This window comes from Aspergillus vadensis, assembly GCF_003184925.1.
Source record: "Aspergillus vadensis CBS 113365 unplaced genomic scaffold BO88scaffold_4, whole genome shotgun sequence".
NCBI lineage: Eukaryota > Fungi > Ascomycota > Eurotiomycetes > Eurotiales > Aspergillaceae > Aspergillus > Aspergillus vadensis.
The window spans coordinates 1,312,218-1,326,151 of NW_020292042.1; the positions used below are offsets into that span (position 1 = coordinate 1,312,218).

At 53.6% G+C, this 13,934-nt stretch overlaps 3 protein-coding genes across 3 annotated transcripts; 2 read left to right on the forward strand and 1 right to left on the reverse strand.

The window, feature by feature from the left end:
* The first annotated feature begins 3,742 nt into the window (after nt 1–3,742).
* BO88DRAFT_212397 (putative C2H2 finger domain protein) lies at nt 3,743–6,738 on the forward strand. Its single transcript, XM_025701941.1, has 4 exons — nt 3,743–4,518; nt 4,575–4,838; nt 4,900–5,595; nt 5,661–6,738. Exons 1-4 carry the CDS (start codon nt 3,842–3,844, stop codon nt 6,538–6,540), a joined length of 2,517 nt encoding a protein of 838 aa, XP_025566177.1. The 5' UTR covers nt 3,743–3,841; the 3' UTR covers nt 6,541–6,738.
* Nucleotides 6,648–7,387, reverse strand: BO88DRAFT_402612 (uncharacterized protein). The gene is made up of 3 exons (XM_025706143.1): nt 7,184–7,387; nt 6,996–7,122; nt 6,648–6,919 (listed from the first exon to the last, which is right to left on the reverse strand). Exons 1-3 carry the CDS (start codon nt 7,310–7,312, stop codon nt 6,864–6,866), a joined length of 312 nt encoding a protein of 103 aa, XP_025566178.1. The 5' UTR covers nt 7,313–7,387; the 3' UTR covers nt 6,648–6,863.
* Nucleotides 7,388–8,860: 1,473 nt separating this feature from the next.
* On the forward strand, nt 8,861–13,921 carry BO88DRAFT_334095 (chromatin segregase YTA7; the record flags this gene model as incomplete). Its single annotated transcript, XM_025702787.1, has 2 exons — nt 8,861–10,973; nt 11,028–13,921. 2 exons carry the CDS (start codon nt 8,861–8,863, stop codon nt 13,919–13,921), a joined length of 5,007 nt encoding a protein of 1,668 aa, XP_025566179.1.
* Nucleotides 13,922–13,934: the final 13 nt, after the last annotated feature.

Here is a 13,934-nt window from a genome sequence, read left to right on the forward strand (position 1 = left end):
TCTCTTTTCTTTTTCTTGTCCAGATAGGTCTTTTTGGTTTCCGATTAATTTTTAGTTTGTCGTATCTCTTGGGGCTTGGCCAGGGATGGATGGCGTCAGCCGAGATCCAGGACTACGATGGTCGCCGAACCCCGTCAATCTAGGAATGAGCTAGTTTCGCATCTATTGCCCTATGTGCTACCTACTGACATTGTATGCACGCTGCACGCGTGGCTCCCAAATTGTCAATTGGTCAGGATGCGATGATTGGAGGAGAGACGACGCACGTCGCAGAGAAACTTGACGGCACACTGCAGCGGGTGGTGAGGGGATGGCATCCGGACGACATTCAACACAGGACGGAAGATTCCCTCCTCGCTGCCTGTCAACGTCGGGTCGGAGAAGGCGAAACCAACGGCTGATCAACGACCCTGGCGGAAACACAGGAGGGGGTGATGGGTGAAAGCATAGTCCCCCCGTGGTTACGACGCTGCGAGCACAGCCCATGGGGCTTGAAACCTCGACCGTTGCTCTATTGAAGGAGATCCCTCGGGGTGTGATCTGACGCTGGAGGTGATATTTTTAGGCAGACCGGGACGATGATGAGGAAAGAAAGGGAGTAAGGGATCCACGGGGAGGAAAGGCGTGGAAACTAAACTAGTCGATCGGCAACCATGACACTACTGGACACGCTACTCTTTCTCTCTTGGGTCTCGACAGGTTTCGAGATTCCGGCGTGCATCTAGCTTGGGAGGAGGGGTTGTAGAATTAGGTAGGTCTGTCGTGTGTTTCGGAGGAATGGGTAAGTGAAAGATAACGAACATGGAAAGAAGGGCAGATGAAGAGAAATGGTGAAGCTAACATCCTTCTCTCTGCAACCAGTCTGCTTGTGGTCAGTCAGTCGACCATACTATATCAGATAGATTGCTGCAGTGTGATGACTTTGGGTGTAGATCCATAACGGACCTCCCTAAGGGATCGTCCGGGACGCGGGTGAAGGGTTCGCTACCCTACCCTACCCTCTCGATCGGAGTCTTCACTGATCACTCGCCGGGGATGGATGAGGGGGGGGCGATGGAAGACGCGAAACCTAAACAGGGTGGATAATAGCGGGAAAGGGAAGAGAGCGACAGAGACAATGAAGATTTCAAGCGAGAAGATTGATCAAGCGGGTATTGACCCAGGCTGTCACTTCACGAAGAACGGCTTATCGGGGGCCCTCCTTACTGACACAGCCCCCGTTAGTGACTTTTAGTCCGGCTCTCCGCGAGGGAAAAAGGTTCGCCCCGTCTTTTGTTGAACCGGATTTCTTCCCCTGGCGATGAGCCTGCAGCCAATGGAGCTGCGGCCGCGTGATGATCGCTCAACCACCTTACATACGAGGGCTTCTACTCTCTTTTTTCTTACCTTCCCTTCCCTTTCCCCTTACCCCCTCTGCTTTCCCACCAATTCATTTGGAGTGACTGATTACTCGACCGAGTATAGCCTGCTCCGGGGAGGACGCAGAGTGGACAGTCCGAAATTCGGGCTGTCTGTGACTTTGTTTCCCCTTCCCGTCGAGCTGCTAGTGATGCCGGATAGTATCACTTGAGTGCCTAAATACGAGAGATGGAGGGAGGCTCCGAGGAGATGCGCAGAACAAGGATGATCCTGCCCCAGCCAGGTGGTAGTAAAGCTGAAAGGGGCAAAAGCAACAAGTTGACGACAGCGAAAGAAAAATAAAAAGCAAAAAATACGGAATAAAAGAAAACCGAAGAAAAAACAGAGAAGAAAAGAAGAGAAAAGAGCAATACGAAAATGGTAGAAGTAAAGAAAAAGAAATTCAGAACGACAACTACTACCCGTGGGGGGCAAGAGGGAGAGAACGACGATGAGGAATGATGATGGCTGAGAATAATTGCGCCGAAGTCAATACAGCCCATTACTAGCGAGAAGTCTAGTCTGTCGGATTATTCTTCCTCTTCCTATTATCTATCAAACCATCATCCATGGGTCCAGAGGGTCCTTGTGTCGCCCGTTGGGATCGCATCTCGATCGGATCCTGAGGGCCGGTAGAGGATGGACGATAGCTGGTCCTTGCCAGTCTCCATCCATCCATCCATCCATCCATCAATCTCTCTCCATCAGTCAATCAATCAATCTATCCATCCATCCACTCCTATCGACCCAGCCTATCGGAAAGAGGATCTATCGAGTCTTGTACCGTGGGTCGGCTTACTGGCTCTGACAGGTCCGTCTGGACTAGCTTGGATGCTTAACGGGATGGAGTCCACCGGCCTCTCTAGACCGGCTCCAGTTCTCCAGCAGCTTTTTCCCTTCCCCCAGCTTCGATCCACATACTGTAGAGTCTCAACCTGTCACCGCACTCCTCTCTGGTCTGCTGGGCTCGATCGATCGGGGAAGCGCAATTGAAAGTGCTAGCCAAAAGACCTGCAGCAGGAAGACCCAGTGGATGGAAGGATGAGATGAGCATTAACTAAGGATGATCGGCGTGGCATTCCTTCTGGCCTCCTCTTCTCCAGCAATGCCAGCTTGCGGAGACCTTGACGTGGGACATGCCATGACCATCCGCTTCGATTAGCTCGTCCTGTCAGAGCGTCTGATGGGGCCCTGGGATGCCTCTTTTTCTGGATTGTTGACTCAATTCCTCCCTCACCTCGACACGTTATCGCGTGGGGGGGAGGCATTTTGAGGGTTTGTAATGGAGATCCTCGGTCGATCCTCTCTCTCTCTCTCTCTCTCTCTCTCGGTCTCTCTCTCCAGTTTTGCTTTTTCCGGCCTGTCGTCTGTTCTCTGTCAGTATTTATTTATTTGATTTTATTCTTACTCCGTACAGTAATGTTTTAATTATTCGGTACGTATATTTATTTATTCTTAATTATTATTCATTTTTTCTATTTCATTTTATTTTTTTTTCTGAACTGCATTATTTCCTTTTTCCTCCTCCTCCTCGGCCTGCGTATTTTCCATCCACTTTGCCATTGTTCCCCATCCAACTATTCGCTTACTGCTTGCTTGTGCTGCTGCTGCTCCTCGTCTTCTTGCATGCTTAGTTCCAGTCGCTCTTCCTATCGTTCCCCCTCTTTCGCTGTCTTGCTTTTTTTGTGATTTTTTTTTTTCTTCTTCTCCTCCTCTTCTGCTCGTCTCTTTCTCCTCCCATTTCTTTTTCTCCGGTTCATCGGTCGCTCATCCGGCTGATTTTCACTCTCCTCCCTTTCTTTTCCTGCTTTTGTTTTAGCCCAGGTGTCTTTCTGGTCGCCGACCACGGCTGATTCTCCCCTCCCTCTTCCTTCTCCCTCCTCCTCTTGTCTCCCAATATATTATTCCTTCTAGTGATACGCGGCCGATCTACCGGCTCTCTATCATTTCCATCTTCTCAGCTGGGACCCGGTGCTCGACAATCTCCTAACCCAACGATTCCACCCCGATAGGGAAAAGGAAACTGATCATCATAGGAGCGTTGTGGCTCATCATCGCCGTCTCGGTTTAGAACCCGATCGGTTCCCTCACGACGGGCTTCGTCCCCTCTTGCTATATGATAAACCTCCCAGTGTCCGCCCTCTCCTCCCGTCTCGCCAGAGGCTATCTTCCCACTCGCCAATAACACACCGAGAAAGCGGATGAGCTTACTCCTGTAGGATCTGCTTCATCCGGCCATTATCACACACATCATGAGTGTATGTTGCAGGTTTCTTTTTGTTTATTCCCCCCCCCCCCCCTGAATATTCAGTCATGCACCGGCGGGCGGGATATATGTACATGCCCGGCCGGCCAAGAGACGGGCCAGAGCTGACTCTTGGTGACACAGACATCCGATCCCAGCAAGCCCTGGGACAACTCCAGTGATATCCTTCAAGGCATCATGGGCACTCGGGCAGTGCCTACATCAGGTTCTTCGCAGGTCGACCTCTCATCCGACGGGCTGTCCCCGTCCGACCTCACGCTGGGCGATCCGGCGTCATTCTTGGGCTTCCAATTCGCATCCGAACCAGCCATTCCTCATCCTAGTCATCCATCCATTCTTCAACCATGGTCACTGTATCACAAGCAAACATCCTCTCCCCTCCCCCAGCTGTTCGATGCCTCCGCCTATCCTCCGCTGACACGATGGAGAAACGACCAAGAGGCGTGGAACCCGCTCCAAGTGACAGGTGGGCCCATCTATCCCGCTGCGTTCGTTGTCCCGCGTTCGCACCAAGTCTACGGCCTCGATCGCCGGTCATCAAGTGGACATCACAGCACCCCCTCCGAGGCTGGCAGTCAGTATACCGGTATCCATTTGTCCGACTCCGGATATAGTACGCAGGGCTGCACCACACGCTCTGTGGCTGCATCATACGCCCTTGAGTCGGCCTGCAGCCCATTCCTGGCACCTCTCGACCATGAGCAGGATGATAGAGTATCCGCACTCGACCTCAACACCGCCCCATATGGTGACGCCATGGATGCGTTGGACTCTCCGTCCTTGTTGTGCCAGGACGTGATCAAGTGCGACTACCCTGGTTGTCAATGGACCGGCAAGTGTCCTTCCGACAAGAGGTGCGTTCCCTTAGGTGCTTGCTTCAGTGAAAGGGCTAGGAAGCTGACTGTCACAGGAAACACGAAGCCAGACACAAGAAGCTCTTCAAGTGCGACGAGCCGAACTGCACCCGCAAAGAGGGGTTCGGTACCATCAACGACCTTGCTCGTCACAAGAAGTGTGTTCACAAGCAGGAGCCGGAGCGAGGACCGAAGGTCCTCTACATGTGCTTCGGACACAACTGCCCACGCCGGAATAAGAAATGGCCTCGATTGGACAACTTTCGTCAACATCTTGCTCGTATGCACAGTGACGAGGACGTTGAGGAGCTGCTACGGAGGTAAGTCACTTGAACACTCTGCGTATCGGCTACAAGATGGAGACATTAACATGTTATCTAGGTCGCATGAGTGGTATGAAACCTGCGTGAAGCCGCAGGAGCTGGGGTCCTCTTTCATTGATTCCCTGTCGGAAGAAGCGCCAACCCTACAGGCCGAGCCAGTCTCCCAGTCCGAGAGTATTGCGAAAGATACAATTCAAGGCTCTTCGGCCTCACCAGTTAGCGTCGATAGGGGATTTCCGTCTCCTGAAACCCTCACACCAGATACCGTCATGCGAATGAATGAAGAGTACAACGACCGTAGTGCTGACGCTGCATCGGTCCAACCGCCGATTGCAAAGCCACTCCCTAGCGAGCTGCCCGCTCTGAGAGCTCTCAACCTGGAATCTTCGTTGGACCAAAAGGTCCCTCTACCCGCCCAACTCGACACCGCCAGAAACGGAAAGATGGACGACATGGTCAACGAAGCTGCAGTCAACATGATCAATGCGATGACAAAGGCCATGAACACCAACGAGCGAAGACGAAGCCAGCAATCGGAGTCAGGAGACGAAATTGTCGACCAGAATGTGGAGCTGTCGGACCGCAAGCGCGATATGCTACAAAGGATCTTGTCCGCCGCCCTTGATCGTCTTTCCGGGCCGTCTGGCTCCAGCCACGCCCCTTCCCAAGCCACTCCGGATGAAGACCGTGAGAAGAAGGGCTGGATTCAATGTGAATTTTGCACGAAGCGGACACGTCTGCGATGTGAGATGAAGTAAGTGAGCCTTGGTGTTTCTTTCAATATCAGCCGGGTCTTTGCTGACGGAGTGGTTTTGAAAGGAAGCATAAGAAGCGCCACGAACGGCCATACGGGTGCACATTCTCCAAGTGTAACAAAACCTTCGGCAGCAAGGCCGATTGGAAACGTCACGAAAACTCCCAGCATTTCCACGCGCAGTGTTGGCGGTGCACCCAACCCGATGCCACGCAAGAGGGTCTCCCGTGTGCGCGCCTATTCTACCGTCAGGAGATATACGTCCAGCACCTGAAGAAGCATCACGAAACCGACGACGACGAGGTTCGGGCGTCTCTATGCAATAATCGGATCAACCGCGACGGTGACCCACGTCCCTCACACTACTGGTGCGGGTTCTGCCGGGTCCTGCTACCCCTGAAGACACAGGGAGTGGGCGCCTGGAACGAACGATATAACCACATCGATGTCGAGCATTTTAAGAAAGGCGGGCGCGTGGAAGACTGGCTCCTCCCCTCTGGACATCTAACCAAGAGTCAAGAGCGGGAAGAGATCAAGAAACAACGGGCCGACGGCAACGGGTATGAGAGTGAGCCGGCCATGGATGAAATCAGCGATGACGAATCCGTGAGCAGCGAATGCGCTGGCGAGCACGAGCCACTGCAGGATGACTTGATGGCGATCGACGAGGAACCGACGCCCGAGACCGACTCATTGCAACACAGTCAGTCTAATTCTTACCCTCAATCGTCGAATTTGCGGAAGCGGAAATTTCCGGCGCTGCAGTCTCCAACGAACCCTCACAGAGATGCCGCACAGATGGCGGGTCTGGACAAACGGTCGAGACTGGATTCCTCATGGGGATCGTTCTATCGTGGTGACGACACCATGCAGCCGACTCGGTTGCCTCACAAAGGCAGCTCGGCTTATTGTATTGGCCTAGCCTCGCACGAGGGGATGCAATAACTTGGCACGGACTAAGCGGTGCTCCGCCACTTTTACAGTATTGATGAGGATAGTATGGTTGGAGGATCTTCATGACAGATAAGGGGGGCATGTAACTTTAGCCACGTCCATTCACATCATTTGCTTTGTTTTTTATAGCGCTAGGATACACACACATATATAACGAAGACACGCATGCCAACAATCAAAGACTCAAGAGCAAGACTACTACTATTACCACTACTACAAGCACTCCACATAGACAATATATAAGACTAAGATAGGGGTATATATACACTCCAAGACACAAATAATAAACCAGTTGAATGAGGCGATCAAAACGCTTATTTTTGCGCGCCGGTCAATTCCTTAGCCTTCTTCTCCAGCGCCTCCACCTCCTCTGAACCAATTGATCAGCTACGAATGCCCTTCATTCCTTAAAAAGAGTAAAAGAAAAGAAATAGAATCAAACTTACTATTCTTCTCCGCCTTAGACTCATCCATCTCCAACTTCAGCCATGTCCAGTGAATGACCTGATAGGTGAAGATGGCACCGAGAAAGACCTTGGCAAAGGGACTCACGAAGAGTTTGTAGCGGGCCATCTGGTTGCATGAATTAGCATTGAATTAATTGATGGATGAATAGATAGCTTGGTATACTGACTCCCTCTCTATAAGCACTGGATGATGACGAGTCCTGGCTCCATCTGGCAGTAGAGGTGGACAGAGAGGCCCGCTGAGTGATGGGGATCCGGGAGCGGAGAAGAAGAGGGGTGAAGGAACGGGAGAGCATTTTCATGAATATCAATGGTAGATATTAGATAAGGTATAACTGACAATATATATGATATTTGTGTTTATGTAGTAGATATTAAATGTATCTCCGCAAGTTGAAAGTTGCTTTCCGGCGATGAGACGGACCGTGCTGACTCAGCGATGCCTTCGGCCAAACAGTCACATGATATCAAGCGAGAGGCGAAAGTCGAGAACACGCGGGGAGGGGCAGGGCAAGGAGTTTAAGGGCGATAAGCTTCGTGGGGAAAAAATCGTGGGCTTACTATTTTTATTTTTTGACTATCTAGGCACATTATGGGGCTGAGATGTTGGTTCAAGATCTACTATGTTTTTTTATGAATTCATCTTGAAAGAAGATTTTTGGATTTTTGATGGGTCATTATTGGAAAGGTTGTAGATAATATTGTTTAGTTTGAGGAGATATTTTAGTTTTGTATTATTTTGAGTCTATGTAGAGGTGAAATAAGGAGGTTTGTTGTTTGGGGTATGGGAGGGGGTTGAATGTTGTTGATGAAAGGAACGGGGGGGAAACAGGACGGGAGAAATAGCGAAGATAGAATGGAAAAGGGCTGATACTTGTTTGGTTTGTGGTGCGCACAGTCATGGATTGGCGGCTACGCTAGACTACATTAGGAACTGGTTGCTGGTTAGTAACCACTCGGGGACGGGTGGGTAGTGGCCTGAGGCCAGTGACCGGGGACTGAATTGCCCGCGCAGTTCAGCTGCTGCTTCTCTTGTGTCTCTCTCACTGCTTGTTGCTGCTGTGAGCATCTCCGGTCTCTTGATCTATCCATCGTCTTCTTCCCCCCCGGTGGATTTATCCATCACTTTGACCACTTTGGAGATTCTTTTTTTTTTCTTCATTCATTCATTTGTCCTTTTTGTTTTTTCTTCCCTCCTCTCCATCGGGGATCCAATCCCCTCCCCCTGTGCTGAGCAGCTTGCATGCGACGCGTCCCTTCCGGTTGGTCAGTCCGTGAGCCTCGCTCCGTTCATTTCATTTCCCTGCCTTTCTCTCTCTCCTCTTGCTTCTGGCGCATTGCGCTTCGCCGTCGTCTTCTATTTTTTATTTCCTTTCTTCCCTCCCACTCCCTCTCCTCCCCTCGTGTTGTATCATTCACGGCGTCTGTTTCCCCTCTTCATTTATGATTGATGGCCGTTGAATCCTGCTTCCATTGTGGGTTTGCCTGAGAATCTACCACCATCGTCGCTCGTTGAGTGAGAGACCTCTCCATCGCTCGCTCTGTGTGTGTCTGTCCGAGTGAGTGTAATCGAGTTTTGCTTCCTCTTCTACCGGCCTTTCCTGTCGGTTTGCAACGGGCCTTTTCATCCTCCATTTCATTCTCTATTCACATTGGCCTCTGTAAGTGCCACTGTCATTCTTCTCCGCCGTTTAATCGCCGCGGCGGGACATCTTCTCCATCTTTGGCTTCAACTCCACGCTCCATCGCCCTCGTGCTTCTTGTATCTTCTCTACTTTCTACATCCTTCTCTTCATCCTCTGCTCGCTAACCCATCACTTCCTCGTCTTGTTCATTTTACTAACATGGCAATTCGCAAAAGATCCCCTGTCTGGCGCGGCATCATGCCTCGTGCTAAGCGCTCCATTGAGGAGTTGGCCAACAAGTCCGACTCGGACGATGACGACTACAGCGATCATCCCGTGCGCTCATCTCGACGCTCCGCCTCTCGAACCAAATCCAAGAAGAAGTCCAAGCCCGTCAAGAAAAGGGCCCGTCGCGATTCCGACGACGACATCATCTCCGATGACGAGATCTTCGACGAGGCCGAGGACCTTTCATTCGCCGAGTCCGAAGAAGAGGACGATGATATCAACGCTCAACGCAACGCTCGCGGTTTAGTCGCTCGCCGGGCCGCTACGAACCGTCCCCTCTACAACGAACCCGAATCCAGCAGCATCGAAGACGACGATACGGACGATGACGAACGCCCTAAAGCCTCGCCCCAGAAACGCAAGAGTACGGTGGTCACCCTGAAGGTCGGTGATGCCTTGAAACAAAACTTTCAGGGCCCCCGCCGGGTCACTCGGCGCACGCGGGATCCATCGGAGGATTTCCACGCCCTAACGACGTCCGGACGACATATGGAGACCGTCGAACGAGGAACCACACGGAGCCCTGAGCTAGAGCGGCGTCGGGGTTCCCGTGGCTCGAAGCGGGCCCCGGTGCTCGATGAGGAGGAGGAGGAGCTGCAGCCGAAGCAGGAGGATGAAGAGATGGTCGATGAGACCACCATGGAGGTCAAAGGCTCTCAACTCGAAATTATGGAAAGCGATGTTCAGATCAGCTTCGAGGACGGCATGCCGCCTGCAGCAGGCGAGGGACAAGAGACAACCACAGCAGATGATGAAGGGTTCGTTCCAGAGTCTGAGAATGGCGATGCAAAGGAGGACGGTGGCGACGATGACGACAACGATGACGAGGATGAGGGCCCGACGACACGAAGGAGGAATCGACCCAACCGCAGCCAGCAGGCAGACGACGAGGCCGAGCAGCCGGAGGAAGACGAGGCTGCACACCCGCGCCGTTCCAGTCGAAAGAAGCCAAAAAGTTCACAACGAAAACGCCAAGACGACGAGGAGAGTGATTTCGAGCCCGAGGAAGAGGAGTCTAATGACGACGACGAGATCTCGCAGTCTGGGAAGTCGCAAGCTTCACCACGCAAGGGAAGTCAGGCCCATGAGGAGGATGAGGACAGCACCGCCGGCCGTCGCCCGGGTCTCCGCAAGCGCGCATCCCGATCTCGGGGACAGTCCGAAGCGGGTGCTGACATCGCGGAGGAGCTCGCAGAGGAATTGGAGGATCTTCGCGGCGGTCGTCCTCGTCGGCGAGTACAACAGGAGATTGTTTACGAGAAGCCTCGCCGCAGTCGCAAGGACGTTGACTACCGCATCATCCGGCCTGATCTGATCCTGCCCATTGAGGAGGCCGAGAACGAAGTCAATGAATCCCCTTCACGCCGCGGCCGGGGAGGCGGCGGCAACAGTTGGCAGCGCACCCTGTTTCCCACGTATGGGCCATTCGGAGGCGGCGGGCCGTCTGCCATCTTGGGGCCCCCAGGCGCACCGGCTGCTACGGGTGGGGTAGACAGCGATAGCAGTGATGACGAGGTTATGCAGCACCCCAAGGGTGGTGCAGGGGGTTCCATCTCGGGCCCTGCGCAGCCTGGTGCCGGCCTCTTGGGTACGCAGACTCACAGCGCCGATGCAGCCCAGGGCCACGCCGGAACGCCTGCAAATCTCGGCAAAGTCAAAGACAAGCAGACACTGGCTGATGCTGACCCGTTGGGTGTGGACATGAGTGTCAACTTCGACAGCGTTGGTGGCTTACAGGGCCACATCGACCAGTTGAAGGAAATGGTGTCGCTGCCGCTACTATATCCAGAGATTTTCCAACGCTTCCACATCGTACCTCCGCGAGGAGTGCTTTTCCATGGTCCTCCCGGAACTGGTAAGACGCTGCTCGCCCGAGCATTGGCGAACAGTGTCAGCTCAAATGGCCGTAAGGTGACCTTCTACATGCGCAAGGGTGCCGACGCGTTAAGTAAATGGGTGGGTGAGGCGGAGCGACAACTTCGGTTGCTCTTCGAAGAGGCTCGAAAGACACAGCCTAGTATTATCTTCTTCGACGAAATCGATGGTAAGTAACGCCCCTTTTGGTCAGGAAAGTACTGAAAGCTAACTTCACTCTCAGGATTGGCACCTGTACGGTCAAGTAAGCAGGAACAAATCCATGCCTCGATTGTATCCACTCTTCTGGCGTTGATGGATGGTATGGATGGACGTGGACAAGTCATCGTCATTGGCGCCACGAACCGTCCCGACTCAATTGACCCAGCACTTCGACGCCCTGGTCGTTTCGATCGCGAATTCTACTTTCCTCTGCCCAACAAGGATGGCCGACGTTCTATCCTGGACATCCACACCAAGGGCTGGGATCCACCGCTGCCTGGCCCCATCAAGGATGAGCTGGCGGAGATCACCAAGGGCTATGGAGGTGCTGATCTTCGTGCCCTCTGCACAGAGGCAGCCCTCAATGCAGTGCAACGACGATACCCCCAAATCTACAAGTCTAACCAGAAGCTACTCATCGACCCGAAAACCATCGAAGTGACCCCCAAGGACTTCATGTTAGCGATCAAGAAGATGGTCCCGTCGTCGGAACGATCAACATCGTCGGGTGCATCACCCCTGCCTCCCTCGGTCGAGCCTTTGCTGCGCACGCCTCTCACAGAGATCAAGAATTTGTTGTCTTTGATCTTGCCGCAGCGAAAGAGACTTACAGCGCTAGAAGAGGCGCAGTTTGAGGAACCGGAAGGATCAGGGAGCTTCCAGCGCGAACAAATGCAACAGGAGTTTGATCGGTCCCGGGTATTCCGTCCGCGCATGCTGCTCCGCGGGCCGCTAGGAATGGGCCAGCAGTATCTGGCCGGCGCCCTTTTGCACCATTTCGAGGGGCTCCATGTTCAAGCGTTCGATCTCCCTACCCTGCTCAGCGACTCGACTCGGTCACCGGAGGCTGCCGTCATCCAGCTTTTCGCCGAAGTCAAAAGGCACAAGCCGAGTGTAATCTACATCCCAAACATCCAGGCTTGGACTGATACCGTCGGCCCGGCCGTGATGTCTACGTTCCTGGGTTTACTGCGGTCAGTTCCTCCGACCGATCCTGTGCTGCTATTAGGCGTTCAGGAGTCGGCAGGTGAGGATATGGACAACGGTGTGCTGCGGAACTTGTTTGGGTATTCGAAGAAGAACTTTTACGATCTCAGAGCGCCAGGTAGCGAGGCACGCTATGAATACTTTACTAAAGTGATTGACTACGTCAAGGCATCACCTGCACACCTGCCCGACCCGGAGAATCGGAAGAAGAGAGAGCTGGAGACGTTGGAAGTTGCGCCCCCGCCGCCCCCTAAGCCAGCAACCCCCCTCTCCAAGGAGCAGCTCAAGGCGCAGAAAAAGAAAGACCACCAAACTCTCAACCTACTTAAGATCCGCATCCAGCCTATTATGGATCAAATCAAGAAGTACAAGCGGTTCCGCACTGGCGTGATCGATGAATCTCAGATTCGCTACCTTTGGGAGGAGGAAGACCCGAACATTGTGACAAGTGATCTACCGATTGAACAGCGCACCACCTTCCGGCCGTTTGAGAAAGCCTTCGACAAGAATGGAGTGCCTGGCTTGCGCGAGGCCGTGTCGGGCAAATTCTTCTACAACCTCGAGATAGTCACCATCGAGAAGCGGCTCTCCAACGGGTACTACAAGCGGCCCAAGGACTTCTTGGCAGACATTAAGAGGCTCGCTAAGGACGCCCGGCAGCTAGGGGAGCAGGAAAGGCTGCTGCGCGCTAATGAACTGTTGTCCAATGTCGAGGTGGATATTGCTACCATCGAGCAAACTGAGCCCGCTCTGGTGACGGAATGCGAAGGGGTCTACGTGCGAGAACTGGAGAGAGAGAAACTTGCCATTGAAAAGGCGCGCAAGGCGGCGGAAGAAGAGGAGGCAGGCCTGATCGGTCGCGCGGCGGTAAACCGAGTCCCGCACGGCAACACAGAGTCGGGTCCTTCCAGCGGGCCGGTGGTCCTAGGGGAGACGTTCCCGGATTTTGGTCCGAAGGAGACGGCCCGACCGGTGACGCCTACCCGTCGATCGACAGTGAGTTTCATCACTAATGGCTACCATACCGGGGGCGGTTCGGACCTGAACGACCTCAGTACGCATGCGCTCACCAGTAACGGCTCGCATGAGGACCGCCCGGATGGTGATGGTGATACTTACATGACCAACTCGGATCACTCTGCCGAAAAGGAAACACAGACGAGTTCGTTTGGTCCGTCGGCACAGCCCAAACCTCCCTATTCACACACAGCGCCATCGCAGCAGGTGCGCCGGGAGTCGGGAATTTCAAGCTTCTCGCAGAAGGGCCCCATGACGCCCATGGCGCCCGGATCTCAGCCTCACGAGTACACTAACGAGGCATCGACGACACAGACGACGTCGGACAAGAAATCATCTGAGCAGTCCTCAGTGCCAAATCCGTACACGCAGAGTCCGGTGGCCACTCAAGGGATGCGACACGACTTTCCTGATCTCACGCAGTACCCGGACCGGGTATCGCAGGAGGAACACCTTCCGGATACGCAACAGGGAGACAGCAGCCAGCCGTCGCCCCGACCGGCTGCCGACATGGCGCCACTGGAAAATGGCCCGGCGCACTCGCAGCCACGGGCTCAGCCACCGGTACCCCTGTTCGACCATCCAAACAAGCCGGCAGCGCATGTGCCGGCGGGAATGCAGTCGCTGCTGAATAATGAGGATCTGTCGCCGAAAATAACGCTGGACCTGGAATACGTGCAGAAGCTGCACGAGCAGCTCACACAGCGGACGAGCGGCTGCAGCGTGGAGCAGCTAGAGCAGATCAACACGAACCTGATGGACTACCTATGGCAGACGCGGGGAGAATGGAATCGGAGCAAGGTGGCAGCGGGAATCCAGGACACGTTCAACGAAGTGCTGGAGGACATGCAGGCAATGCAGGAGATTGGGCCGATCAGCCAGAAGACGAAGGAGCAGCTGTATCCGCTGTAGATGGAGGAGCGTT

Excerpts from the sequence above, each read along its gene's own strand:
- BO88DRAFT_212397 (XM_025701941.1), top strand. The coding sequence starts at position 3,842 with ATGGGCACTCGGGCAGTGCCTACATCAGGTTCTTCGCAGGTCGACCTC. Across the intron at positions 4,519-4,574 it reads AAGTGTCCTTCCGACAAGAG|GAAACACGAAGCCAGACACA; the intron begins GTGCGTTCCCTT and ends TGACTGTCACAG. Across the intron at positions 5,596-5,660 it reads CGTCTGCGATGTGAGATGAA|GAAGCATAAGAAGCGCCACG; the intron begins GTAAGTGAGCCT and ends TGGTTTTGAAAG.
- BO88DRAFT_402612 (XM_025706143.1), bottom strand. The coding sequence starts at position 7,312 with ATGCTCTCCCGTTCCTTCACCCCTCTTCTTCTCCGCTCCCGGATCCCC. Across the intron at positions 7,123-7,183 it reads CCAGTGCTTATAGAGAGGGA|ATGGCCCGCTACAAACTCTT; the intron begins GTCAGTATACCA and ends TCATGCAACCAG. Across the intron at positions 6,920-6,995 it reads GTCTAAGGCGGAGAAGAATA|AGGAGGTGGAGGCGCTGGAG; the intron begins GTAAGTTTGATT and ends CAATTGGTTCAG.